Source organism: Enoplosus armatus, chromosome 21 (assembly GCF_043641665.1).
Source record: "Enoplosus armatus isolate fEnoArm2 chromosome 21, fEnoArm2.hap1, whole genome shotgun sequence".
Lineage (NCBI taxonomy): Eukaryota > Metazoa > Chordata > Actinopteri > Centrarchiformes > Enoplosidae > Enoplosus > Enoplosus armatus.
Window position 1 is genome coordinate 15477905 of NC_092200.1, and position 26465 is coordinate 15504369.

Consider the following 26465-nt stretch of genomic DNA (forward strand, 5'->3'; position numbering starts at 1 on the left):
CTCCGCCAGCCAGTCAGGCTGCAGTTTACATCCATGTCTGTCCAGACTCATGTAATATATGTAGTGAATATACATTGTTGAATTGATCAATGAAGGGTTATCATAGATCATAGGCTAAACAGGTACACATGTACTTGATTATTATGTAAAGATAGATTCTTATAGAGCATAGCTACACAACATGTGGTGCTTTTGTTTTCTCCTGGCATTTTTAGACGCAAAGCCTTTCTATGAGCTGTAGGTAAAACTCACTAACTCACCCACTCACAGGATCACGATTAGCTAGGCGCACTAGGACATGAGATCACAGTGACCTTAACGTTTGACATTTGACACACCAAGTTCTAATAAGTTCATCCTTGAATCCAAGTGGATGTCTGTGCCAAATTTGAAGATATTCCCTAAAGGCGTTCCTGAGATTTCACGTTTCAGTTTAGGAGAATGGGACAGACAGACAACCCGGAAACAGAATGCCTCCGGCCATGACTTTCGCCGGCATAGTGGTGTAAAAAAAAAAAGAAAAAAAAAAAGGTCTTTTTTTTTAAGCATTTTCCACATGGACGTTCCTGATTTTTCATGTCTCTGAGCACATCTGAACACTGTTTACCATCTCCAGGCACCCAATGCTATCTCAGATTGATTCAAATGAGATTTTCCACACTATTTGACAATGTGCTCTGGCGGTTTACTTTGGCGGTCGTCTCGCAACTCTCAGCCTGGTGGCAAGGCTAATCTCACTCAGGTTGCGGCTCAACTGTCTCGGCGGGACTCCCGCTAGTGTGGGGGGTGTCGCTGTCTGTCTATGGTTCAAAGACGGACCCTGATTAATATTCTTGAGGCAAAGGCAGAGGCATGAGACACACAGAGAGAGACAGAGAGGGAGGGGGGGGGGGGCAGAACAGGGCTCCCCAGTGTTCCTGTCAAGTTTGGTGTCTGACTGTATGGACGCTGGCCACCACACCGCTGCTGCTGCCGCCGCCTCACTGTGAATACTTGGCAGCCCTGCGTCTGGATCTCTGAAGATAACGTGTGCTATTAATAAACAAACAGAAGCAATTACTGGGAGGCAGAGGAGAGGAGAGGGATTGGATTAGGTCAGGATGAGCGCCGGTTTCACTGAAGTCTAAACTGATGAGCTGCAGCACTCCAAAGACAACAGAGATACCAATCCCTCCTCACTGACCCCTGCACCCCCACAGCCTGCAGCCACACAGGGAGATAACACTCCTCTGTGGGTGTGCATAGATTTGTGTGCCAGCACTCCACATGTGCAGACCTGTGTGCATTTGAGAGTGTATGGTCATTTTTGTATTATATCTCACATAAAATGAAGGCCCTATGTTTTTTAACATTTCTTCCACTGTATGTCTTTCTATCTAATATTGCTGCCTAACCTGTTTAGTTTTGGTTCCATTTCTTTAAGGTGTTTATTTTGGTGAGTTATCAATACACAAGGTGAAATCTGGCAAAGGTTCCTATGGAAGCCCAGTATTGTTGTTAAATTATGCTTGACCTATTCATTAGGTCTACTGAGCCCTCTGCTCTCTCCCTCCCAAGCAAAGCGCAGATACTTGACCAGACCTTATACTCTATCTGCTTAGGCTAAACTACAATGGCTGGCCCAACTGGCTTCATAGGCATCACTGAATGCCATGGCCTGCTCAGCTCTTCAGCCACTATCACTGCATATCAAGTTCCACCAGTCTTACAAAGAGCCAATTGTTAGCAACCCCTCTGTTATGAGAAACTATGCATGAATCATGTCCCTTGACCTGTCTTACAAAAGAAGAAAGAAACGGTTTTGAAGATGAAGTTGTGTGTATGTGTTTAAGAGTGCAAGCAAGTATATAGGATCATCAGGTGGGCACCCTCTCAACAGGGAATGGGAATCACTGAGCATTCTGGGGCGGCACTGCCATTTTTGGAGGATAGCGTATGTCACCTGTCATTTGTCATCTGTCAATCGTTCATCATCAGAAATGTATAAAGTACATGTGAGAGACAAATGCCCATATAAAGAGAAGCTCTTGAGGCAAAGGAGTGATATATTACATCTATTACGAATTAGGAATTCAATTAGGGGACAATGAATGGTCAAAGGACCTGCAATGGTTTACCTGTAAACACACTGAGGAGTCATGCTGTCTGTCAGTAAGGATGTTCAACATAACAACAAGAGATCTGACAACTAATATACGTTCAGAGAGAGAGATAGCAGAGGAGAGAAAAGGTAAATACATCATAAAGTTGTGTAAAGTTACTGGATCAGTAAAATAAACTATGCTTACATTATTGACAAATGCAAACATTATCCCCCAAGTCAAGCTTTCACTAGATAACATTTAAATTGTGGACGTTAGCAGGCTAATGTTTGTGTTTACGTTAGCAAGCTGGCTTTATGTTGACCAACAAGCTAGCATGTCCCAGGTAACATGTGTCCAAGCCCACCAAACAAAGCACACACACACCAATCTTCCTCAGCTACCTCACCTTAGCAAGCAACAAAACATACACTTTTATCTAAAACAATACCAGCTAACAGCAAAAACAACTAACAACAAAAGCTAATAATATGTAAAACCAGCTAACACCAACGACTGCACCTAACATGTAAAGCCAGCTAACAACTATTAGTTTTTCTGTTAGTGGTTGGTGTTAGCTAGCTTGTTATTAGCCGTTGTTGTTGGGTGTTAGCTGTCTTCACAAGTTATTTGTTAGTCTTTGGTGTTAGCTGGCCTAAAATGTTAGTCGTTGTTATGGCTAACTTGTTACCAATAACAAGCCAGTTAACACCAACCATCAACAACAACAGCTAACAACAACAAGGGTCTGGTTTTGGTTATGATTTAGCTTATTGTTATGTAAAATGTAAAAGTGTTCAGTTTTTTATAAATTGCAGATTAAAAAGACATAACAGCTCACTTTGTACAAATGTGAGATCATCCTGGGGTTTATGCGTGCATCAGTGCACCTATTGTGTTATGAGAGATGTGTGTGAGTGTGTACATAGTGTATGGGTCTGTGTGCACTTGTGTGTGTGTGTGTGTGTGTGTGGGAGGCCTTGATGTAATGTGCAACAAACACCACACATGAAAGATAAATAAAGCATGAAAGATAAATGTGTAGTAATAACTCATTGTTTCATGTGGCAGGAGAACAGCAGTGCGAAGCTTCCTCCTCCTCACTGTTCCCTCTGTGTGTCACTCAGTTGGGTTTCAGATTAAGTTTTAAGCTGATCTAGTTAAGGTTTCCACTGTGGCATCTGGAACTCCTGTCAAAGCTGCCTGAGCACAGCAAGTCCAGTATGCAGTGGGGATGACTGACACTCACTACCATGTCTCATTCTCCTCAGAGACTCTGAATAGTCAATAATTCATCAGGAAGGTATATTCTCCTGCACGAGTGCAAGGTACAGCATGGAGTGGAATCTCTCTCTCTCTCCTCCCACCCCCAGTTTATCATTTCTTTCTCAATCTACAATTCCTTCCCCTTCACATTTCTCGTCCTGCCTCTCTCTTTTTACCTCCCCCACTCACTCCCTCTATATTGCACCACTTCAATAATTCAAAGTTATATATAAAAGTCAATGAAATTTGCCATACCTTGGGTCATTACGATGCCTGCCAGGGATTTGTGTCGAGCGTGCGCAGGACTGCAGCCGCCCACCAGCGACCGGTACTTCTCCCTCACCAAGTGGAATATTGAATCGGCAAAATCCTGAAAAACACAATCGCTCCCTTAATTTCTACTGGACACAATCTTTGGAGACTGACTTCACAGGTTTAATTTTACTGTATAATATTCCACTTCCCTATTTTGTTCAGGTAATACAGTGAGTTTTTGGGAGATACGTTACCTGTTTAGCTACGAGTACAGAAATCAGTCAAACGTTATAATGATGTTTCCAACACTACCACACAACTGGTGGAGTAACAGCAGCATGACCAACAGAAAAACGACTAAGGTTTGACTCGTGACATTTTTGTTATTACATGCTGGTAATACAAAAATGACGCATTTTGTAATTTCTACATATATTGAAAATAAGATATTAATAACTTTATGTAGCTCATATGGCCAAGATTACCCTAGGAACTATTTGAGGTGAGGAATTCCTGTATTCCTCTATTGGAGTGGAGTGATTTCAGTCTGCACAGAGTCTGTCCTTGGGAAACACTTTTTTACTTATGTACAGGTAAAGTACACCCCTGGTATTCACCCAGCACAAAACTGCCAGTATCCTTCTATCACTCAACTTAGTGTATGCTAAAGTATCTATAGGGACACATACAGTGGATTTTGTGTTAACATTCTCATCACTTAAAGGTTAAGTTGACCAAAGGGGCATAAACTATATTATCTGTATATTTTATGTAAGTGTATTATGTACATATTTATAAATAAATTATGCTATAATGTTAATTAATTGAACTTCAGTCCATTGGCAGTCAAAGGTTATCTTGAGTTTAGAACAGACTTGTCATTAAAGGGGCATTGATGATGTTATCTTGGCTTGAGATTCAAAAGGTTTAGCAGAAAGCCAGCATTGTGAAGTGTGACGTTTGAAAGATGTGGGCATTAAGGATGATATTGATTTGTATTATGGGAAATGTAGAAACCAGCATTTATTTGGAGCTCGACCCACAATACAGATAAAAAGTCAGGATGACTCAACCTCTGATGCTGACATTTTGGCAATTCTTTTTTTATTCTGTCTCTTGTGAGTACCTCAACTTTGTTAAAGTGCAATAATAAATCACTGGAGTACCCCTTTAAAAAAACAAGAACAAAACAAACAAAAAAAACAGAAGTCAAATAGGGTTTTGCCCTGTGGTCAGAGGGGAAACTTTCAACCAGAGTAGGACGTTGAAACACTGCTTTTCAGCCTGGTGTTAAGTTACTCTTTACAAAGAAAAAGCAGAAAGGAAAAAGGAGGAAACCTCGAGGAGCAACAGAGGAGGGATCCCTCTTCCTGGATGGACAAACATGTAGTAGATGTTATACTGTAAGTACAGAGCAGACAGTAACAAAAGCAGTTACACTATGACTATGATTAGATTACACTATGGAGAAACACCTATTTAACCCTATGGATTGCCTAATGCTGCCAAGTTTCCACTGTCATTATCTGACCGTGTAGTGTAACTGCCACTTTTGAAAATTACCAAACCCGTGCAAATGTAATAGGTTTTTCATCTGAGTATTTTTGACATCAATATCAATATATCCATTGTTAGATACATTTTATCCCAACATTTCTCCATAATCCTAGAGGAAGTTGACACAGCTCAATCTCTCTGATTGTTGTATCTCTGGCTTCACTGAAGTGGATGAACATGTTGGACATTATTTTTACAGTCAGTTTATCATTCTGCCATTTGTAGACTCTCTGAAAGCTTTGGCTCCCTTTGTACTGAAAGAACAGAACAGCGTTCCAGTTTTGTCCCATAAACAACCTCTCTTTGTGCCATGAAGCAACCCCGAAGATTTCCCACCAATATGACAGGATCGTTTACAATGTTACATGCTGACAAGGATTTATTGAAAATAAAAAGCAGACCTCTTTCCTTCTGTTCATCTATGCATCTCTCCAACCAAACCCTTCTCACCAGACAACCACTAAATCCGCACTGTTCAACAGATGTTGCAAAAACATGTGGATCATATCCATGCCTCTCCAACCTTTAATGCTCTTTACTCTAGTGGTAATTAAAGGCTTAGACTCCGAGCGGCCTTCACGCAAACTGTGGAGCATAAATGGATCACAGGGAGATGGTAACAGAGTGGCAGCAGAGTGGGCTTTCTGGACAGATTGAGACCCCAGTAGCTAAAAGGACATCAACAGATGCCACGGCGACGGACGCATAGAGTGAGAGAGATTAAGGGCGAAAAAAAGACAGAGAGAGGGAGAGAGTGACTGAATTAGTGAGCATATTGCACATTATAGCCCTCGTCAGGGCTGTGAAATACTCTCACAGTTGGAACTGGCGGTTGAGGTGCTCACAGCTTGTGGTGTGGTGGGTGGGGTGTGTGTGTGTCCATGTGTGTGTACGCACATGCACATATTGTTGCTCCGACACTGGTGTCAGCCTGAAGCTTTTTTGGGGAATAGGACAGAGGTATTGTGAAAAGTCAGCAGCGAATAATTTCTAGCACTTTAAGCTCTATAACAGTTACATGACAGGCCTGAGCTGAATGTAGTTCCCTTTAACAACTGGCAAGGAGGAGAACAAGAACCTTTCCCGTCTAAGAGCACGTTTGCTGAGCTCTAACTCAGTGCAGCTCGTGTTGCAGTGACGGGGACTCATTTTATTTTGCTATAGTCTGTCACAGACTCATGACAAAAGTGATTCAAGGGCAGAGAAACTTTTGCTATTCATGTTAACACATGTTAACAATGGAATTCTTAGTACTTTTCGAAACAGTGGGTCCTTCATTTTAGACAGTGGTAAACAAAAGAAGCCTTCACAAAGAAGCCCTCTCATTCGAGCTGGCGGCCCTCAATTTTGACAGCTGAAATGACCAGAGTTCATCAGCTGTAGCTAACTAGCTAATTAAGCTAACGTTATTTTAAATGTTTAAAATTAGAACCCTGTTACACACAAAAACACAGGAGGTACCACTACACCAGGATTGACATCATACAATCAAGGCACTGAAGTTGGGCGATAGTCAGTTCCAGGATTGTTTGTTTAGAAGGAAGTCCAGTCCAGAGGGGTCCAATGCGTCTATAACCATATCGTGCTGTGCCATATCTTGATAAATCCCCTGACATGTAGGCTGTTTGTCTCCAATGGTAGTATTCTCAAAAAATCTTCGTACCAGTCTTCCCCCGAGGCCAGGACCATTTTTAGAAACCAAAATCTGCTAGTTTCAACTCCTCAAATGTGAGTCTGTTTTACATAATTTTAAAAAATAGTATACGTTTGGGTTGTGGGCAGTTATGGGGCAAGAGATCTGAAAATGTCATCTCAGAAATTGTGATGGGCATTTTTCAGTTCAGTTTATGTTGCAGAATTTTCAGATTGAGCACGAGCTACAGAAACGTGGGGGGAAAAAAACAGCCTTGTTCCTTGTACCTGAAAGTGACATCCAATTAATTCTAACAGAATCCTGCCTGGCTTGGCAGCGTCAGCTGGTGTCGGTCACAGTTTGAACCCAGAGTCAAGGCCTCCATCCCTCCTAAAGGCCCTCTCATTGATGACATTACAGAGGTGAGAGAAGGTGGCAGCTCAGAGAGGCCTGGAGGGCAAAGGTGGAATAGACCCTGGCACATGGCCCAGCTTTTTGTCCCTCCCTCCTGCTTCCTCCTCCTTTCCTTTTGTTCTCTCTCCTCTCCTCCCCCTTCACCTCTCTCTGTAAATTCACGTTTCCTCTTCTTCTCTTCCCACCTTTTTAAGACTGACTCTTACGATTCTGGTCTCGCCTTTCATTCCTCCCCTTCTCTCCTCCCTCTCTTCTCCCTTTAACCACCCTGCCTCCTCCTCCACCATTGACAGGTTTGTCTCCCTCTCTCATGCTGGTTTGTGATAGAGGGCAGTAATGTGCCAGGACCAAGAAGCCAACAGTGAGTCAGAGCCTATAATTTTCTCATCCTGTGAGCCGGAGTGGGTAAACAACATAATCTACATCACCTGACACGAAAGGAAAATAGGCTGTGATTTACAGCTTTGATTCCTTTCGTAACAAATAAACCCCTTCCACTTTCCTTGTCTTTCTCTGTTTATATCAGCTAATATCTACATACATCTGCCTGTACCTGCATTTCTCACGCTTTCCACTATCATTTTTCTTAACATACGCGTGCGCAGTCACACGCACTATCTCTTTCCTCAGCGGGGGAGTTGAGTGCCACCTTCAGTGTGGGCCTAATGTGGCAGAAAAATGGGGCCAAGGATCTCGCTCCTCAGTCAGACAGAACATCAGTGTGACTTGCCACACAGCGAGAGGAGGGCCGGCGTGTGGCTGGCTGGCTTCCTCTTGGATGAGCATCAAGGTTAACGCTGCTCCATATAGCTACATTTGGGAATTTGGTTTTCAAAATCTGTCTCAGGTAACCGATGTGAGCCCCGCTCGGAATACATCTCAGGTAGAAACTGCTGTAGTGGCTGTTGTGTTACTCACCCCACCTGGTGTCTTTGCTGCATTAGTTCTGACCAATTTACTTAGAAATTCCCCATGGGCCTCCTCAGGGTGGAGAAAACAAGCAGCAGTAGTTATTTAGTAATTGCTATAGCTGGAATGGGTGAGATTTATTAGAGCAATACCCCAATCGGCCTCAGTGAAGAAGAGGTGTTGTGAAGTACAGAACAACATTAAAACTGATCCACTGACCTTTGACCCATTTACACTTAGTCATTCCATGCATCTTAGGCAGATCGGATAGCTACTTTATGTCAAAGAAGCAAAGTGTACATGCAAAAAGCATTCAAGACTGATTGAAACCTGATTATGCTAAAAGTTGAAGAGATGTAAATGCAATGGTCTCTCCAAGATGCATTTGTAATCTTTACTCCTCCCGTGAGTAGAGCGTTAGTAAGCCACTAACAGGGTCTGTCTCCCATGATAATGGCTGATAAAGTTACACTGCAATGAGTGGTGTGTAACTATAGTGTGTAAAATTAGCATTTCTGTATTTGGCCAAGATATAATTCTGGTGTTAATTACGAAGAATGTGTGACCAAAGGCCGATTTTAGAGGTGTCAAAGAAATGAGCGGAGAAAACAGACACAAATTCATTCTAGGCAACGCAAAGCATTTGGCAAAGAAGCATCCACGTGAGCTGAAAGTGTTTCAACTTGAGCAAAAATAATAATGATAATAGTGTTTATGACAGAGCAACATACATAGTTGCTTTATATGTTGACAGCTAGTTACAGCTGATATCTATACAGTTTCTTCCTGGTGTACAAACATGGACCTCAAAAACATTTCAATTTAAACTTGCATAAATATAGCAAGGAAAAAATTTGCTCTGTAACTTTTGTGATTTACAGTTACATTTCACTGTTAAGAGAAACAAAATGACATATTACAGCCTTAATAAGGGCAGTGAAACAAGCACAAACACAACACTGACATATTATCACCTTTATGATGTCGTGATCTTGCTAGGAAACAATTTGCTTGCAAATGCAATGCTATGCAATGCAACATTCATTTGGAGTCAAGTTTCTCTCCTTTCAGCTCTGTGTTTTTGCCTCCCCTGGCTTTTGAGGGAAATATCTGGCTATTTAGCTTAGTAGCTAACTTTGTGTGTTTGGTGCTGGACAAGTAGCACATAGTGGGTTTATCAGAGCTTTCTTTCGCTAAAAACAGCTGCCTGCTGCAGCTGAAAATGATGCTTTGGGAATGAGCCTGAAACAAAAGCAACAAGCTAAAAGATGCTATAAAGCTCCCTAGAACTAAGTGGAACCGCAGAGTCGGGTGACCATGAGGGACTTCTTTTAAATATATGTAGTTGTGTCACTCACTGTTAAGTAAGAATATTGGTTACAGCAGCTTTAAGTAAAACAAAACAAACAAAAAACAAACACATGACAAGAGTAATGAGCTTTGGCTGTGATAAAAGGTTCGGTACAGATATTTTAGAGAAACCCATAGAACAAGTAAAAAAGAAAAAGATAATGGTCTTGAATGCATTACTGGCCTATTTTGCTCATCTTTCCTTCATTTTTTTTATCTGTCCATCTATTCATCCATCCACCCCTCCCTCCCTGCCTCTTCATTTCCCCCCTCTCCCCCTCCCCACCTGTTCGTGCACATAAAGAGTTTGCCATCTATCTCCAAGGTAATGTGGAATGTCACCAACAATCCTCCTGCTGCCTTCCCTCTGAAGTCAATATTGTGCCAGAAACACAAAATGTCAACGGGGAAGATTTTCTCCGCTGCTGTCTGACCTACAAGTCTGTGCATGCTGGTAGGGGTGATGTTATGAGTGTGGATGTGAGTGTGTGTGTGTGTGTGTGTGTGTGTGTGTGTGTGTGTGTGCGTGTGCGTGTGTGGTCAATTGTATGATTTTATTGTTTAGCACGAAGCAAGGAGATGACTGAAAATTCATCAGTGATTACATTTTAAGGCTTTCCATAACACTCTCCATATGCTTCCATGCATTGCACCTCCGTTCATTCGGCAAAAAGTGGGGTGTAAAACAGCAGCAGCTATGTTGATTGCGTGTGTCCATGTGTGTCACTCCTTCATGAACATCGCTGCTCATGTTCAGACTAGCAGGGGGTGGATGTGGGCTTGATTTTACCCCACCCTCGGGAAAACACACACATGCACACGCACACACGCTTCAACCCACCACCCTCAGCACCTTATCACCCGCCTGCAGAGCAGCCCAGGCAGCATAAAAACGGGGCCATGTCTTATATTTCTTTATAGAGGTATTTAACAATTCATTCTCCCGAGTTTTAATAGTGTCTGCCCTCTGCCTAGATCCCCCCCCCCCACAACACACACACACACACACACACACACACACCACCACCACCCTTCACTCTCCCCGTCCCCTCGCCTGCCGCCAAGCATGAGGCTTTTGAAAATGGATATCTATTCATTTGGTGGAAGCGTTGCCTCTGGGGGCTTTTTAGGCGAGACAGATTTCCCTCTTGTTTGTTCTCCATATGATACATAGCATCACTCTCACTACTAAATCTTTAGCTCCTTCTCTCTCCGTCCTCTAGATCTGTATCACAAGAGAAAAAAACAAAACAAAAACAAGATACGTCAGCGCTGGTACTCAGATTTTCTTTCAGTGGTTGTTCTGTTGTCTTGTCTTTTATTGACAGTAAAAGATGCCGTTGTGTCATGTGATGACAACAAAGTGCAACCCGGAGAAGATGAACTGTGTACAAATTTGGAGAGGGCTGTGAAACACTCGCCTCTAACTACATCCAACCTTTTCTCGTGTGATGGCCAGATGTCCCTGCAGCCCATGGAACAGATTTCTCTCAGTGTGTGTGTGTGTGTGTGTGTGTGTGTGTGTGTTTGTGTGTCAAACTTTTTTTTTGCCTGAACAGCGGGGCCTTGTCAGTCAGATCAGACAGCCGGGCTGCACCATGCGGCCCGTTGCCATCATAAGAAGAGGTTTTTCCCTTTCAAACCACGCGCTTGATGTTAGTGAGCGAGAACAAAAGGCAGATGAAGGAGCACAAGAGGGAGAGAGCAAGTGATGGAGATTGTGCAATTGATCTGTCTTTGCCACAGCTCGCCCCACCTTCTTCCACCCTGGTGCGGGTGAGGAGGGGGAGATGGGATGCTGCACCACAGGTTTCCAACAGCAAAGCAGGGCTCAAGCAGAGATTCCTCATTAGGCTTGAAAAGGTGGAAACCAAGACGATAAGCCTGGTATGTGCATGTGGTACGGATCAGAGTCAAGGATGAGCTACCACAAGAATGATAGCCTCATCCAAAAACCAAGGACGCTACTTCCTAGCGATGATGCTAAACATAGAAGTGAATCATTATTTCTTCCCTATTCTCCACCTGGGGCCACAATCAATCCCTATGGCCCACTTCTTCTGAAAGGAACCATCCTAACTGTAAAGCAAAATACCTGACAGAGGCCACAGACAGCTTCAGATATACAACCAGATGCTTAGCCATGCTAGCAGCGTGGCAACAGGGATGGCAATGTCAGTTGGTCCACCACTTTGGTCCAGACTGAAAGATCTCCACAACTATAGCATGGATTGTCATGCAATTTTGTACAGATATTCATATGTATATTGTTGATCCCCTGATCTTTCATCTAGCGCCATCATCAGGCCAGGTAGGTTATGACCAAATGCCAGCCTAAGTTGTACACGCTGTTTTAAAATGGTGAGAACATAAAAGAGAACATCTGTTCTTGCCAATGTCCAGTAATTCATGGAAACATAAAGCTAAAATCAAATGGTGCAACACAAACTTTGGTCACAGCTAACTTCATATGTCCCCTGATTGGCTAATTCTGCTCCAAGCCACTAATACTCTTAAGCCTAAATCCAAACATTAATTTGGGAAATGAAACCCCAACATTCAAGCCAAAAATGAGCTGAGGCCACTGAATCATAACCACCAACCGCAGATGTTAAGCGCGACTGACTCTAAAACTCATTATCAATCTAAATTCTCCTCATCTGATCAAACAAGCACAGCCAGTTATGACTACATAGACGCTATCAGGGCCTGGCCCATGTTTGGTGCGGATGTAACCTGGAAGCTGTGCTCGCCAGGTCCCCAAATAACCTTCACCAGCCCCCTCCGCAGGGTTTTTCTATGTGGCTCACTCGAGTTCTATGCCTCAAAAAGACGAGAGCATCTTAAACTGTGTTAATTCCACTGAGCCATCACTGATTCTGCTGTAGGTGTTAAAATCAGGCATTAGCCGGGGGGAGAAATGTTAATTTGTAGTGTCAGACATGAGGAATATTCACAGGTAATGTCAAGGATGAAATATAAGAGTCCTTTTCAAGAGGAAAAACTTACTTCTACAGTTCCACTGTGCATTAATCAGTTGATCGCCAATACTGATCACGTGAGGAACTACAAACTAAAAGAGGCAACTTACTGGTCTGAAGGGCATCTCTACAAAAGCTACTTCTATTTTACTCTCTTTTACTCATCTCATTTTCATTGTTAATGATCACTTTTGGTCTGAACATCAACCAACTCATTTTCAATTAACTGACAGATTTGACACAGCCACACTAAACCATCTATTGTACATGACTAGGCCATATTGTGCTTTTCCATTGTTTAAGCTCACTGTGACAGGGGACGGGGATCGTGGTGAGCAGAAGATTTGTAGAGGAGATGTCCTTGTTAGATGTGTGTTACTGAAAAGGAGACAATAACACCTTTTTTTCAACTTGCTTCATGTTGTCTTCAATCTCTACTGGCACCACTACCGACTACCAACATGTAGTTTGTGTAAACTAAGTGAAATCATGTAGAAATAATGGCTGTAATACTGATGAGTGAGTACTTTCCTATCTAGTATGAAGGTGATAGAAGTGTGTTTTAAGACAGTTTCACATCCCATTCATGCCTGTGATTTTTAGATTTGATTACATTATAATAATTACTGTAATTAACATCAACGAGAAATTAGAAATGAAATTGTGTTGCATTTACTCCCAGGATATGTACACAAAAGCCACTACACACAGTATCAATTGTTTTTTAGTAGATCTGTGCGATGATGCTGCATCATGCTCCCAACTATTCCCAAGGAATTGCAAATTGAGCTTTTATGTCATTTCAGTTTAATGGACAGTTCAAAGTTTAAAATGACTGGATAGACTAACACCCCGCCCCTGATAATATGCACAGGGCAGAGGAAACAAGAGAATGAGAGGAGAGAAAAACGGTTGGAGTGTGTCTAAGTCGTTTTGGTATAAATCCCCTCTGATTAACCTCCGTGGTGGAGATAAAAGCAGCGATATGCCTGAAATGACTTAATAATGTCAGGCACAGTGTAAAACACACACCAGCGGCTTTATACATTATGCACCAAAGGCCAGCAGAGGGACTCCTGCGAAAAGATAACATGACCTACCCCTGAGAGAGATGGGGAGAGAAAGAGAGAGGAGACGAGCAGACAGCCACTTAGAGAGGAAAAGAGCCTGGATGGAGACAGAGGAGGAAATGAGAGGGTCAGCGATGAGGGTTTAACAAGAGTCTATCATCGACAGTACGCAGTTGACGAAGGGAGGATAGAGGAGGAGGAGGAGGGGGAGGAGGAGGCCACTCCAAAGGCCCTGAGGGCTGTTCACACAACTCCCATTAATCTGCACATGATTCAGCAGAGAGAGAGAGAGAAGAGAGGCCAACATTTGAAGTCTGCTGTATTATTCAGGAGAGACATCTTACATATATACATATATATATATATATATATACACGTCCCCAAGCCGTATCATGCCCAGGACTAGTCTAGTGTGTTTGCTTCAGTTTCCTTCTCGTCATTTCTTATGAATCAGCATTTAGACAATTGTGGAAAACTGAGGTCTCTACTGAAGGCTAGGTTGAAGTAGCAGCTGGCTGATGCAGGTTTTACTCCAGGGTTTAAAGTCTCAGTAAATACAGTGCCTCCACACCACACTACTGGGGTTTTTGAAGTATATGTGATATAAAATAATAATCATAACAAAATAATATTCACTAGCTGTGGTCAGAGACGGTCTTCAATCATAACAGTGGTGTGAGTTTTTAATAAAAGTCACATATTGGCATGATGTGTGAGCTCACAGATTTATCAGTCCTACTCTATTCTCAATCTCCCAACAGAGAATTTCTGTCTGGAATCTGTAATATTTTATGCCGGTCAGAGCAGAAATAATAACAACAAAACGCTGTTTGCTGTTTCGACATGTGGAGAGGCTGCAGCGGCAGCTTTAAAACATTTGGGAGGACGGCAAAGATCTAGCATCGCCTTTCATGTCTTGAAAGAGGCGAGCCATACAAATGGCTCCTCTGAAGAGCAGCGATGGCTCCCCCGAAAGGGTGCACGATTGTGCCGGCCTCCGCCCAGACGTGGCGGCCGCGCCTCCCTCTCTGCTGCTCTTGAAGATACCGCGGTGGCTCTTTTGGCGGGCTCGACCCTGGCAATCAGCGAGACTTCAAACCCTGGCGCCACCCTTTGAACGGTGCCCGAGAACGTCTGTTGCCAAGCACCGCTTTCCTCTCGGCGTGGAGATTAGAGACGCAGACGAGGGGGAAACACTGGCACTTTCAGATGCTTTTCTGTCTCCTTGTCAAGCAATGCCTGTAACATAATGTACTGTCAAGGGTACAATGTGCTGCTGTACACAAACACAACATCTCGCTCAGCTCCAATGTTGCCAACGTTCATAAGCATTACTATTCTGCAAGTTTACCTTGTAATGGTTAGTAAATTAACAGTGGAAATAAGTAAGGACAGTATCTTAAATCTCCTGGCTGACATTTTGGTTATGTGTTTCAGAAAAAAATAATAGTTTTTATAACTGAGTACAAGGCTATTTGACTTTTCAGCTGGATTTTTTTTTTGCAGGATGGAGAGTCCATTTGCTTCTGAAGGAGTCATTTATCCATCGGCCTTCCCCCTGCTGGTGACTAAGTGTGGACCAGACGGCGTGTCATGTCTGTGGGTGCTGCTGTGGCCAAAAAGGCCCTACGGCCAGCCATACATCATGAGATATTGATACGGTTCCACCACAGCACAGCGGCTGACATTTGATTCATAGCTCTGGGTGTTCTTTTTGAATTCCTAACAGTCAACAAGGGATCGTGGGGAAATGTCAATGTTGTGTTGGTTTGGGGCGCCTCGATGACATGAGGGAGATTGGTGAAAATAATGGAGGTGGTCGGGACAGGTAGCTAACTTTGTGTCGAGCTAATGGTCCTTCGGTGTGTGTTTGTGTGTGTGTGACTGTGTTTGTGACAAGGTACTTTTTGGTTAAGACACAAACGAAGGAAAGTTAAATGTTATACACTTGTTAGCATTAGCTAAAAAGCACATACCATACCATTCGTTTGTCAGAACAATGTATATTTAAGATTTTGTTTTTTAAATTTTCTTGGTGCTTTTATTATTAGTATCTATTCATGCCTTGGGTTGCCTGAGAGGGTGGGATCTAAGAGCCCCACACAGCTTGTGTCTGATTGGCCATCTCGCCCATCGTCACGCCTCCCTTTAAGCATTATATCCGCATTAGAGTTAACGCCACTTACATAGACACTTGCTGTAGGCACCCCCCTCACATGCCAAAAAATACAGTGTTTCCATACCTAATTAACACTTGCAGGTGCTGCTGCCAACATCAGAATAAAACAGAAAACAGAAAGAAACCAAAAATTCAGACAATAGTTTTTTACTATTATATCACTATAAAATGCATTGTCTGTGACAGTATTGGGCCATATTGCAGGATTTTTCTGAAAAAAATGGAGATTGTGTATGCAAAGGGCCACTGTGCGTGCACTTTACAGACTGTCCCTTTATGCTACTTTTCTACTCTTGAATGGGAGCACATATAACTGTGCAATTTCAATAAAGTATTTCTGATTCTGAAACTTTAGCTTTAAGTGACTTTCAAATGTTTTGTCAAGGTGCTAGGCTTCAATGTTGTATCATGAAGTAAAAATAACAGCTGTTTAACATCAGTTAAGCTTCATCCTGCACTGCCCAGCAAAAATTGTCCAGTGAAAATTGTAGCTGAGCTACTGATAATGAATATTACTGGAAAACATTTGGATGCTGTTTGAGTGCTTTATCTGTTCATATCCAAAAATGTTGTTTAGATCCTGACCCTTCATGCAGGTTTCTGCATTGCTGTAAGCCAGTCTGAGGTTAAATGTTCAATGTTGTGCAAGGACCCCATAACTTCAAATTTCACTGATTGCCATGTCTCAGCTGCAACTGAAAAATGACATGCTCCATTGTGGGGTGAGAAAGTTCACCTTCAGGGGCTTATGACAACCTTTCAAATCCCCCTGGACAAACTGAATGCACGGACGTCAAACTCCAAACCAAGCTGTTCAGTTGCCGGTTTTGAGATGTGAGGTTTTCTCCCAACAACGGCGATATGTTTATCCTGCAGACAGTCGCTATAAGTTCACACCTGCCCTTTGAAGAAAATAGCGCTGCTCTTTTCTGCACTGATGAATGTGGCTTCTAACAAACATCCCCTGACAGAAGAGGCTTAAACAGTGCATGATCCCTCTCACCGCCAACCACTGTGCGCACACCCACACACACAGAGCTTGTGCGACATAATATAATATGCACTTCACAGCCCGCGGATGAAATGAATGCAAATAACCGCGTGAGAAAGCCTTTTGAGCGTGCCAGAGAAATCACTCTGTGGCCCCTGCTCTTTTAACATTTACTAAAAATCCATCACGTGGCGTTTGCAGAGTAAGCAGAACGGCAGATAGACTGTAACAAATGCACATGCTCTCTTTTGTCACCTTTTCTTTCCTTTCCGCCGAAAACCTTTCAAGTGCACACACACACACTTCATAAGCTCCTGCAGTAGGCCAGCAGAGAGAGCAGGAGAGGCATGACAATGGACTGAAAGGAGAGTCAATATTGAAGTGAGCAGAGAAAAAAAAAAAAAGTCAAAGAACACTGAGGGTCTATGCCTATTGTGTTTGTGTGTGTGTGTGTGTGTGTGTGTGTGTGTGTGTGTGTGTGTGTGTGTGTGTGTGCATGTTGTACTTTTAAGCCTGTGTTCTGGAATGTATTTAGTCAAGTAAAAAACAGCGACACCAGCTGGAAGTTCAGAAATAGCAGCCTTTAGCTCGCTGTTCCTGTCAGGCAGGAAGCTGCTGAAACGTTACCTACCTAAGATCACCTCTCGCCATCCTTCATGCCAGATTGTTAGTCGCAACGTCTGTGAGTATTAGTGAAGTGTCCATGTGATTTGAGTGGAATTTGCACATGATTGTGGGAGCAAATATAACATCTTAAGTATGACAGATTGCTTAATACCTACAGCAGTTATTGCATACAGATCCATGTTTAACTAAGACTATTAGATTTAGATATTTTGTGAGTGTTTCTTGGTTTTACTGGTAGGTCTTAGTTAATACATATTACTAATTACTAATAGATGGCTTCGTTAAAAAAAAAGAAAAAAAAAAAAAGAACATGTTAGCCTTGGAAATTGTCCTGTAGTGTGTTTTCTTACATGTCTATATGAAACTCAGCTCAACTCTGTTTTTCTTTATGTTGTATTTTACAGTTTAACAATTGGATTCAGTCAAAGCGCTGAAACAACAGCTCATCTCTCCTGGTGTTTATTGGGTCAAGTGCTAGGTTATGGACACCTCGTGAGGCCAGCACGCTCTGCCTCCTTTTGAAAATTATACACCACTGCTCCGTGCTAGCTGACGTGTCTGACAGCTTCTCTAATTCATGCGTGTCAAGCTACTAAGCGCTGTACAGGAGATTTAACTAGTCGTTTTCTTGTCCTTCCCATCGTAACGCATGCTGCTGCTAAGCCACAGAGTGAGGTGAAGAGTGGTCAGAAACAGAAACGGAGACAAATGAGTGGTTCACCTTAAGACGGGGGAGATCATCGTCTCTCCTCCTCCACAGTCCGCAGATGCATCCTCCTCGACTGCCGGTTAGGTTAAGCTTTAATAACACCGCTGAGGAAAAGCACTGAATGTCAGCTATGCTGGAGTGCCTGGCTGTCTGTGTGAAGTAGCTGCCACGTCTAAACAAGCCAAAGCTGCAATTGTGTTTCTATAAAGTGGTTTTAGAAAAGAGAAAGAAAGAGAAAGCAAGTGCGGGTGACAGCACAGTCTGTGTGTACTGCATAGTGTATGCAGACTGTATAGGTGTGTGTGTGTGTGTGTGTGTTCATGCATACCTCTATGAGGGCCTACTGATTATGGGCGAAAGCGTGGGAGATTGAGAAGACTTGGAAATGAGGCAATGCAGCACGCAATGTCACAATGCTCAACGCTGACATTTCACGCAGAAAAACAAACAGCAGATAAAATGATGCAGCAGATTGAGGCTTCACAAATAACTATGCATGTACTGTAAAGACACAATCTGACTTTATTAAGACTGGATTCAAATTATCTACCTACTCACAAGAGATTCACAGGAAATGATGCAGCATTACTGTTTATCATTTTATCTCATTGACATCCTCTTGTACAAGAGCTGTATTAAGCTACTGCTAATGCTAACCCAACATTGCCACTGTTGCTATTTCACATTAAAAGCATTCAACTGGCAAAACACAAGGTGACTTTTATAGTGACACAGGAAACGCAATGTATTTGTCTCTGTGGTTAGTGCTAACAGTAGACAACTTCTACAGAATAAAACATGGTCACTTTCTGCATGTTTTTAACAGCTGAGCAGTTTTAAATATGGCATAAGGAGAAGCAGCCACAGTGAGCTGTTGGCAAGCTAACCAACTCCCTTTACTGTGCTGTGCTGCTGTGTGGAAAGCACGAAATCAGATTATGGAATAACTTCTTTACTAAAGCAACATGAGTTTTTTTGTCTGCACTGCAAACAGATACACCAGTTGCTCTTCTGTTGTATTTCTGACAAATAAGCTGCTCAAAGAGTGTTTGCTGTAGTTTTAAACTACACTTGCCGTTACCATTGGTAACCATGGGTGTCGCAAAACCAACCAGAGCTGAAATTTTAAGGATTACAGCTTTAAGAAATAGGAAAATTGTCTCAAGCAATGAAGGAAGACTTCATGCTTCAGTTTTATAGAAAAATTCTAAATCACCAAATTTGAAGATGTATGGACTTATCCCTCATGTTCTTTCTTTCTTTTTTATTTTTTTTTTGACTTTTGAAGTAATGAAAATATCTTCACACAGAAGGATGTTAGGTCACACACCACTGGCATGTTTTAAGCTAAGTCGACTTTTGTTTATGCCTAAAACTCTCCTTGTCAGCCTACATGCGTCTGTCTGCGACTGTGGTGTTTAATTTCTTCATCAGCGGGAACCGTGCCAGCTCATCATCCTGCACAGGAGAGCGCAATGCAGGCCCGGAAATTCAGCCGGGATGTCGAGGCAGGAAACAGGGCAGCGGGAATGGATTTGTTATGTATCTGCTGACGTACAACCAGGTGCTAAAGCAATGGTAGGTATGTATTAAAAGTGTGTGAGTGTGTGCGCATTTTGCAGTGACGGTTAAAAGTTACATACAACTGTGAGGACAACTCTGCCAGTGCTATTAGTAATTCATCATCTTTTTTACCGAATGGGATGGATAAGTGCAGCAAGCTAGGTTTAACTTTTCTTAGTCTAAAAGCTTAAAAGTCACCGGTACTGAAAACTTTTCCTTTCAGCCAGTGACTTAAGCACATGATAACTATTCATGCTGTGAGCCGTGGCTTTTTTTTTTTTTCCATATAACACAATCTGTCAAAGCCTTATCACTGCTCTGTGAAGCCAATCGAATGGCTAATCAGCCCATCTACCCAGAAGACTTTGTTCTAAAGTTCACGCTGCTGAAATATCTTGAAGCTGTACGTACGAGCCACCTCTGTGATAGTGTGAATGATTGGTACAACTGTTCTAAGGGCATGATTTGTACTAGCCTCCAGAATGACTCTTATTTGATCTGCTAAGTGCTTTTTGCATGGAGATGGCGTCGGGCGAAGATATTATGACTCATGGCAACCCTGCCTGTCATCTGTATGCAGAGTTCAGCACTTCCTGTATCGGAGGGGGGAAGAAGTGCCATCAAAGGTCGCCCCAGAAACATCCCTCTGTGACAATGACAACGGAGACGGTATTAACAGGCAGCTTCGGGTCCGCCTCTTAAATTTAGAGGTGATGCCTGTGACCTGAATCAGCAATTCAGCTGTTCTGGAAGCAATTGTTACAAAGATAAAAAAGTAAGAAGTTCAGTAAGAGTTCAGCTGCATTTATTTTGTGTATTCATACTCCTCTAATTTGGCAGGGCTCAGCGATCAGGAGGGGGAACTCGGGCAGAGAGAAATGCTGCCATACGGAGTGAATACTATGAAATATTGCACTTATTTCCCTGCTATTTTACACACACACACACACACACACACACACACACACACATCACATTTACCAAATATGTGTGGAGAACCCTAACATGGGGTGGGGAAACCATCATGTAAACATTATGCGTTACCTATATGACCTCTGTGTTTCCTCTTATCGCCCAGTGGGATAACATAAAAATACATGAAGACGTGGAAGGGGCTCCATCCATAACCCCACGGACAGTGGTTCCAGGCACAGCGCAGGCCTTAACTAGCTGGCTGTTGTATACTCATGGGCAGGCAGGCTGAAATATGAGGGCTGAGGACATGAGGTCTTCCCAGAATGCTAAACTCTCTTTCTCTCTCCCCCTCTCTCCCCCCGCTGTGCCCTGCAACCAATCTGACGCCTAATTAATCCTGAAGGTCTTTTGTTCCGCTGAGGTTTTTCCTCCCTTTCCCCCCACTGCACTCCATCCATCCTCACCTCCCTGGCTCCCCCCACAGCCTGGCTTTCATCCCTCCCCCTGCCAGCTTGGTTTTTACCTCTCCTCCTCCACACACACACACTCTCTCATACATACACCTTATTCCAGCCTCTCCCATTTTGTCTCCCCCAAGGGAGGCACGGCACAGTCCCAGAGAGTAGGACAGAGGTGACAGATGTTTTGCTTTTCCTTTTTTTCTCCATCTTTGGGGTAATTTAGGCAAGAGAAAAATGTACGACTGTCGTTGCATTTATTCCCAGTATTCTACTAATTATGAGACATTTGCATGGTTTTCAGTATGCAGGTATGCAGCAATGTGGATACGGTGGAGACAAGTAGCAGCAGAATAATGCAAAGACGTATCATTTTGCAACTGTAGCTCTAAATGGTTCACTCCTCAACATTTTAGGAAATATGCTTATTTGCTTTCTTGCCAAGAGTTACAGGATTGATACCACTCTAATGTCTATACGCTAAATATGAGACTATAACCATCGGCTAGCTAGCTTAGCTTAGCATAAAACCTGGAAGCAGGGGGAAACAGCTTACCTGGCTTTGTCCAAAATACAATAACAAAATTATGTACAAAATCCAAAGTGTAAAAACAACAAGTCATTGCTTTCCTGGGCGTTATGGACCAGACTGTTCCTCGGGCAGGAGCAGTTGCCAGGCAACCAACGGTGACTCCAGGAAGTTACTGCTCCCAGCCAAGAAATAGTCCATTACATATCCTGCCGTAAAGAAAATGATGAATTGTTGGTTGATGGGCTTTTTTAAACAAACGAGATATAAAGTTATAAGTAGTGAGCATTAGAGGTGCTGGTAGGCAGTTTTTGTTCCCTGGACGGAGCCAGGCTAGCTGTTTCCCCGTTTCCAGTCTTTCTGCTAAACTAAGCTAACTGTCTCCTGGCTGTAGCTTCCTAGTTAGCATACAGGCCTGAGAGTGGTATCAATCGCCTCATCCAACTCTCTGCAAGAAAGCGAATGAACATATTACGCCTATAACACATACGTTATTATCAGATTATCACAAAAGTTGGTTCCATTCCTTTTTTTAAGCATGCCATGTACATACATACTGTGATCCCTTGCTGTATTGTTAATACATAGTTGTATAATTACATTTTACTCCAGTTGACGCACAGAAGACGCTTGTGTCTTTCAGATGTGGTTATGCTGTGAAGGCTTGAATCTGTACAGGTATTACTGACTGATGCAAAGGTGACCATTTTAACATAACAGCTGTAAACACCCCTGCTCATATTCCATCCCACAGCCGAGCAGAGCATATCAATAACACAAGCCATGTTGCCTCAGCTATGGAACCGAGGGGGGGAGACCCTGGGGAAAACATCTACAGAGGTTAGGGAGGCCCTGTGGGTCCAAGTGATTAGCCAGGCATGTGAGTAGGTGGAGAGGGACAATCACTGTCAAGGGATGTGTGTGCAGCAGAACAGGACTCATATTTGGGACATTTTGTTTTGAGGATATAATATGGTCTCATGGCTGATTATTTTGTGAAAACCCAAATCAACAATCAGCCGTTAAGATGTCTGTAATGCATTCAGGAAGCCTTGAAAATCAACACCATATTTGAGGACTAATTGCGATAGCTAGATGAACTAATTTATGATCAGAAGGCAAACTGCTATAATAAATATATATATAAAAAATATGCATAATATAATATATACATAAATAAATTATCGCTCATTGCTTTTCTACATATACGCTTTTTCTCAGTTCCCTTCCTCCTCTGTCTGTCTTATCCAAAAGATTTTTACATTGTTGGATATAGTAAAAATGATCGAGTTAACAGTAGTTATCGCCAACATGTAGTGAGGCATGCTTTCCACAGTCAGTCCAAGATTTCCTGTCACAGCATCCCTATTCCTCCTTCCACAGAAATAGTCAGTGTGCTCTCATGGAGTCCGCTGTACTACTGGACAGGAACTAAATTTAGTCGCTGGTTCCTCTGGTCAGAATGCGAGTTTAGTTCCTGAGTTCCTCAAAAGGTTCTTGGTCCCCTGGAAAAGTTCCTGTGGTGGGAAGGTCCTAGAAGAGTCAGCTAATGCTTATATGATTGATATCATACAGTTTGATTGCATATTTTCTGCAGAATTGATCAATACTACACTGCCAATACAAAATTAACCTTTTCGTCTCCTTCGTGCCTTAAATTTCAGTTTTAATATCCCAGGGTATGAATATTGTTTTGACAGGTTTTATCTCCCAAACAAGAACATGGGAGTATAGTTAAGATAATAAGTAATGATGGGGTGTTGTCCCGGTTGCAGCATGTGTTAAGTTTTAAAAACAATACTTTGGTGCCACATCTGTTGATTTGCCCACTCTATGTCAACGTGTTCATGAACATCTGATCTCCATCTGATCTGTGATGCGTGCATGCCTCCATTCAGCGTGTATGGCTGAACGGTCCATTGCTCCAGGCTGGAAGGTCATTTAAAGGCCAGACATCCAGACCTCTCCTCCCCTCTCCTCTCCCTCCTCTTCCCCTCTCTCCTTGCCTGAGAGCCAGAGATAAACCTACACATGCCAGCCACACAGGACCAATAGTCATGATTTATCGGAAGCCATTTGGTACCTGAACGCCTATGAAATTGTAATGAACTTGATTATGCTTTTAATGAAGTGTGAGAGGTTTTTCAGAACTGATTATAACCATGCTCCGGCTCACAGCTAAGGGCTGTGGAGGGGAAAGGAGGAGGGAGAAAGAAGGCAAGGGAGGAATGGAGGACTGTCACAAAAGACTTTGTAGCAGCAACTCAGGATACAGTAGAGCGAGCAGAGGTGCAAACGGGAGCGCCACGCTTCTTTGAAATAGATTACAGGGGTGTTTTACTGTATGTGTGAGGTGACTTGACCCAACCAACCCCATTTCAATTCCTCCCTGCTGAGGGATTTTCCCTCAAAGCTGCATGCTGACGCGGTACATTAGATTCACCAGCCTGCAGCCTCATAGGTCATATTTTGCATACATATTAGACAGTTGAGGATGATTCTAACCTTTCCATGTACAGAGAGCTCCCATTCAGACAGGGAAACGTTATTGTTCGGTAATTTCACACACAAATCTCCCATGCTGCTTTTTCCTTTAAATACCACATGATGAGGTAAGTGTCGGCTTAAAGGGCAGACCGACAGTCAAGAAGCAAACAGTGGCTTTTGGCTCAAATTATTATTGTACGCTACGTGACAAACTGTAATGAGATACTTTATGGATGCACACAAGGACTTCCCTTCTTGCTCTTGTTTACAGAGGTCAGAGGTCAGGATGAGTTTTAAAAAGACCTACTGGCGCTCTTTAAAAAGTTAATTCCAGTTTATCATAAATACGGCATTATTTGCCTAGTTTTGCATAGTGAGTAATATTGCACTCACCAGAGGTATTGCTGAGTTCTGTGAATATGGTGACATCACTAGGGCTGCACCCAATGATTATTTTCATTATCCATTAATCAAGTGATTATTTTCTCATTTAACAGATTCATTGCTCACGCTATAAAACATCAGAAAATAGTAAAAAATGCTCAGAGCTCAAACTTTCACAAGTGTTTCTTCCATAAAACAGGAAAACAAAGCGAATCCTTCAATTAGAGAAGCTGGAAGAAGGGAATGTTTGGCATGTTTTTTTTTCCAATGTAAATCACTTTCTATATTTAAAAAAAAATATTAATGACATTTTGCACCAGAAATGTTAAAATGTGGATGTAAAAATGTGACAAATTAATAATCCGTTATTGCATAAGAAATTGTATGAGCACACAATTACGGTAAGTATGGTGGATCAAAGTTGAACCAGGAAGTAGATCAGAGAACTATCATGGATGTAACGGTCAACTTAGGTGATAGTTTCACTGTTCTCCTTCGTTGTCTCTTCCAAATGAGTTTTACTTGTTTTACCGCTTTACTTGACGCAGATCTCAGCAATTAACTTAGTGAGGACAATGTTCTCATTGATAAAGTAATGACCAAAACTAGAAGAATAAGACAGGAATTATCCTTTAACTATCTAAAATACAACTCTGTTTTCAAAGTCTGGGTACTGTGATGCAATCAATTATGATAAGTTTGGTATAACCCCCTGAAAAATACTAACTGTGTGACACATGACAGGGAATTGTACATTTGTCCACAGTTATTTCAACCTGCCTGGAGAAACACTCGACATCTACATTTTGTTTTACCAAATCAGCAGACGCTGATGAATGCAGATGTTTTATCGGGCTGTTTGCAAGACACCACTTATGGTGATAATCACAGTTGATCCTGTGAGTGCAGTCTGCTGCTGGAGCTGTCACTATGTGTATACTTGTCGCCATCACCGTCCACATGCTGAGGCTGTAACACTATCTGCAAGGTCTCTGAAGCTGTTAATCATCTCCTCTCTAATGTGTTGTTCACACCTTCTCTCTCTCTCTCTCTCTCTCTCTCCGACTTGGAGGATTCCTATCTTAGACAGGGTGCTAGGCCGGGCGATCGCTGTCACTAATTTGTTGTGGCAATATTAATTAATGATCAGCCTGTCACAGCTGTTTATATTGAGACAGATTAGAAGTGGGAGAGATTAGACAAAGAAAACAATCTGCGAGAGGCTCAGCGGCTGACAGGGGTCACCTTCACGTGTCTGAAATCATATTCAATTTGCCGTGGCGGAGGCAGGGAAATTACTCCACTTGACCAGTCTGTATCCTTCTCTATCTGTGATGGTTCCCATTTAGAGATAACTAAACAAATCATTTTGAACTGCAATAAACTAAAAGGACAATATACAGTCGCATTTGATCTCAACGGAGAAATGTAATTATTCTGTTGTATTTTTATGTTTCTAATAATCAAAACACAAATATGCTGGCTTTTTCATCTGCAGCTTGTTCATGCTTTGTCTCAATCCCTCTTCCATTAACCCTAATTTTCATTCTGCTCTGCCACCAAGCGCATTTCCCTATTCAAATGGACCTTAATCCAAAGTGGCAGAGCGCAACGTCCTGACCACTGACCTCCGTACTGTCCTTCCACAAGGACCTGCTGACTCTGTGCCTTCCCACTGCTGCGCACGAGTCTCAGGCTCAGTTGATCTGGTAACACCGCAGAGCATTGTGACGGCGAGGGGAGATTAAGTGGCCAATCAAAGCCTGAACAGTGGGGTAATCATTCCACTTGGCGAAATGGGTGTCAGGATTACTCTGGCACTTTCTCACTTCACTGTGCAGGCTTTAATAGGGCAAAGACATTTTCCCGCAACGGCTGTGGGTTGGATTAAAGAACAGCTTCCTACTGACTGATTAATATTATAGACTAAAAGTTATGATTAGCGCCAATTGTAACCTTGAGGTTAGGGACTGTACAAAAGGGAGAATAGTCTAGAATAGTCTCTGGGAGAGCAGAGGAGAGTCATTTATTTTTTTCACAACCCACATTTCTATGTTATTTCATATTTTATATTGTGAGATCAATTATAAAAAAGTGATCAAATAGC

The 26465-nt window shown here is 42.5% G+C and overlaps 1 protein-coding gene across 1 annotated transcript in view; it reads right to left on the reverse strand.

Annotated features, from left to right (window-relative positions):
- The window catches only part of adarb2 (adenosine deaminase RNA specific B2 (inactive)), a 161196-nt gene that overhangs the window by 30135 nt on the left and 104596 nt on the right, over positions 1–26465 (reverse strand). The window contains exon 4 of the mRNA XM_070928164.1: positions 3603–3717. Coding sequence (XP_070784265.1) covers positions 3603–3717 — 115 coding nt within the window. The remainder of the gene's footprint in view (positions 1–3602; positions 3718–26465) is intronic.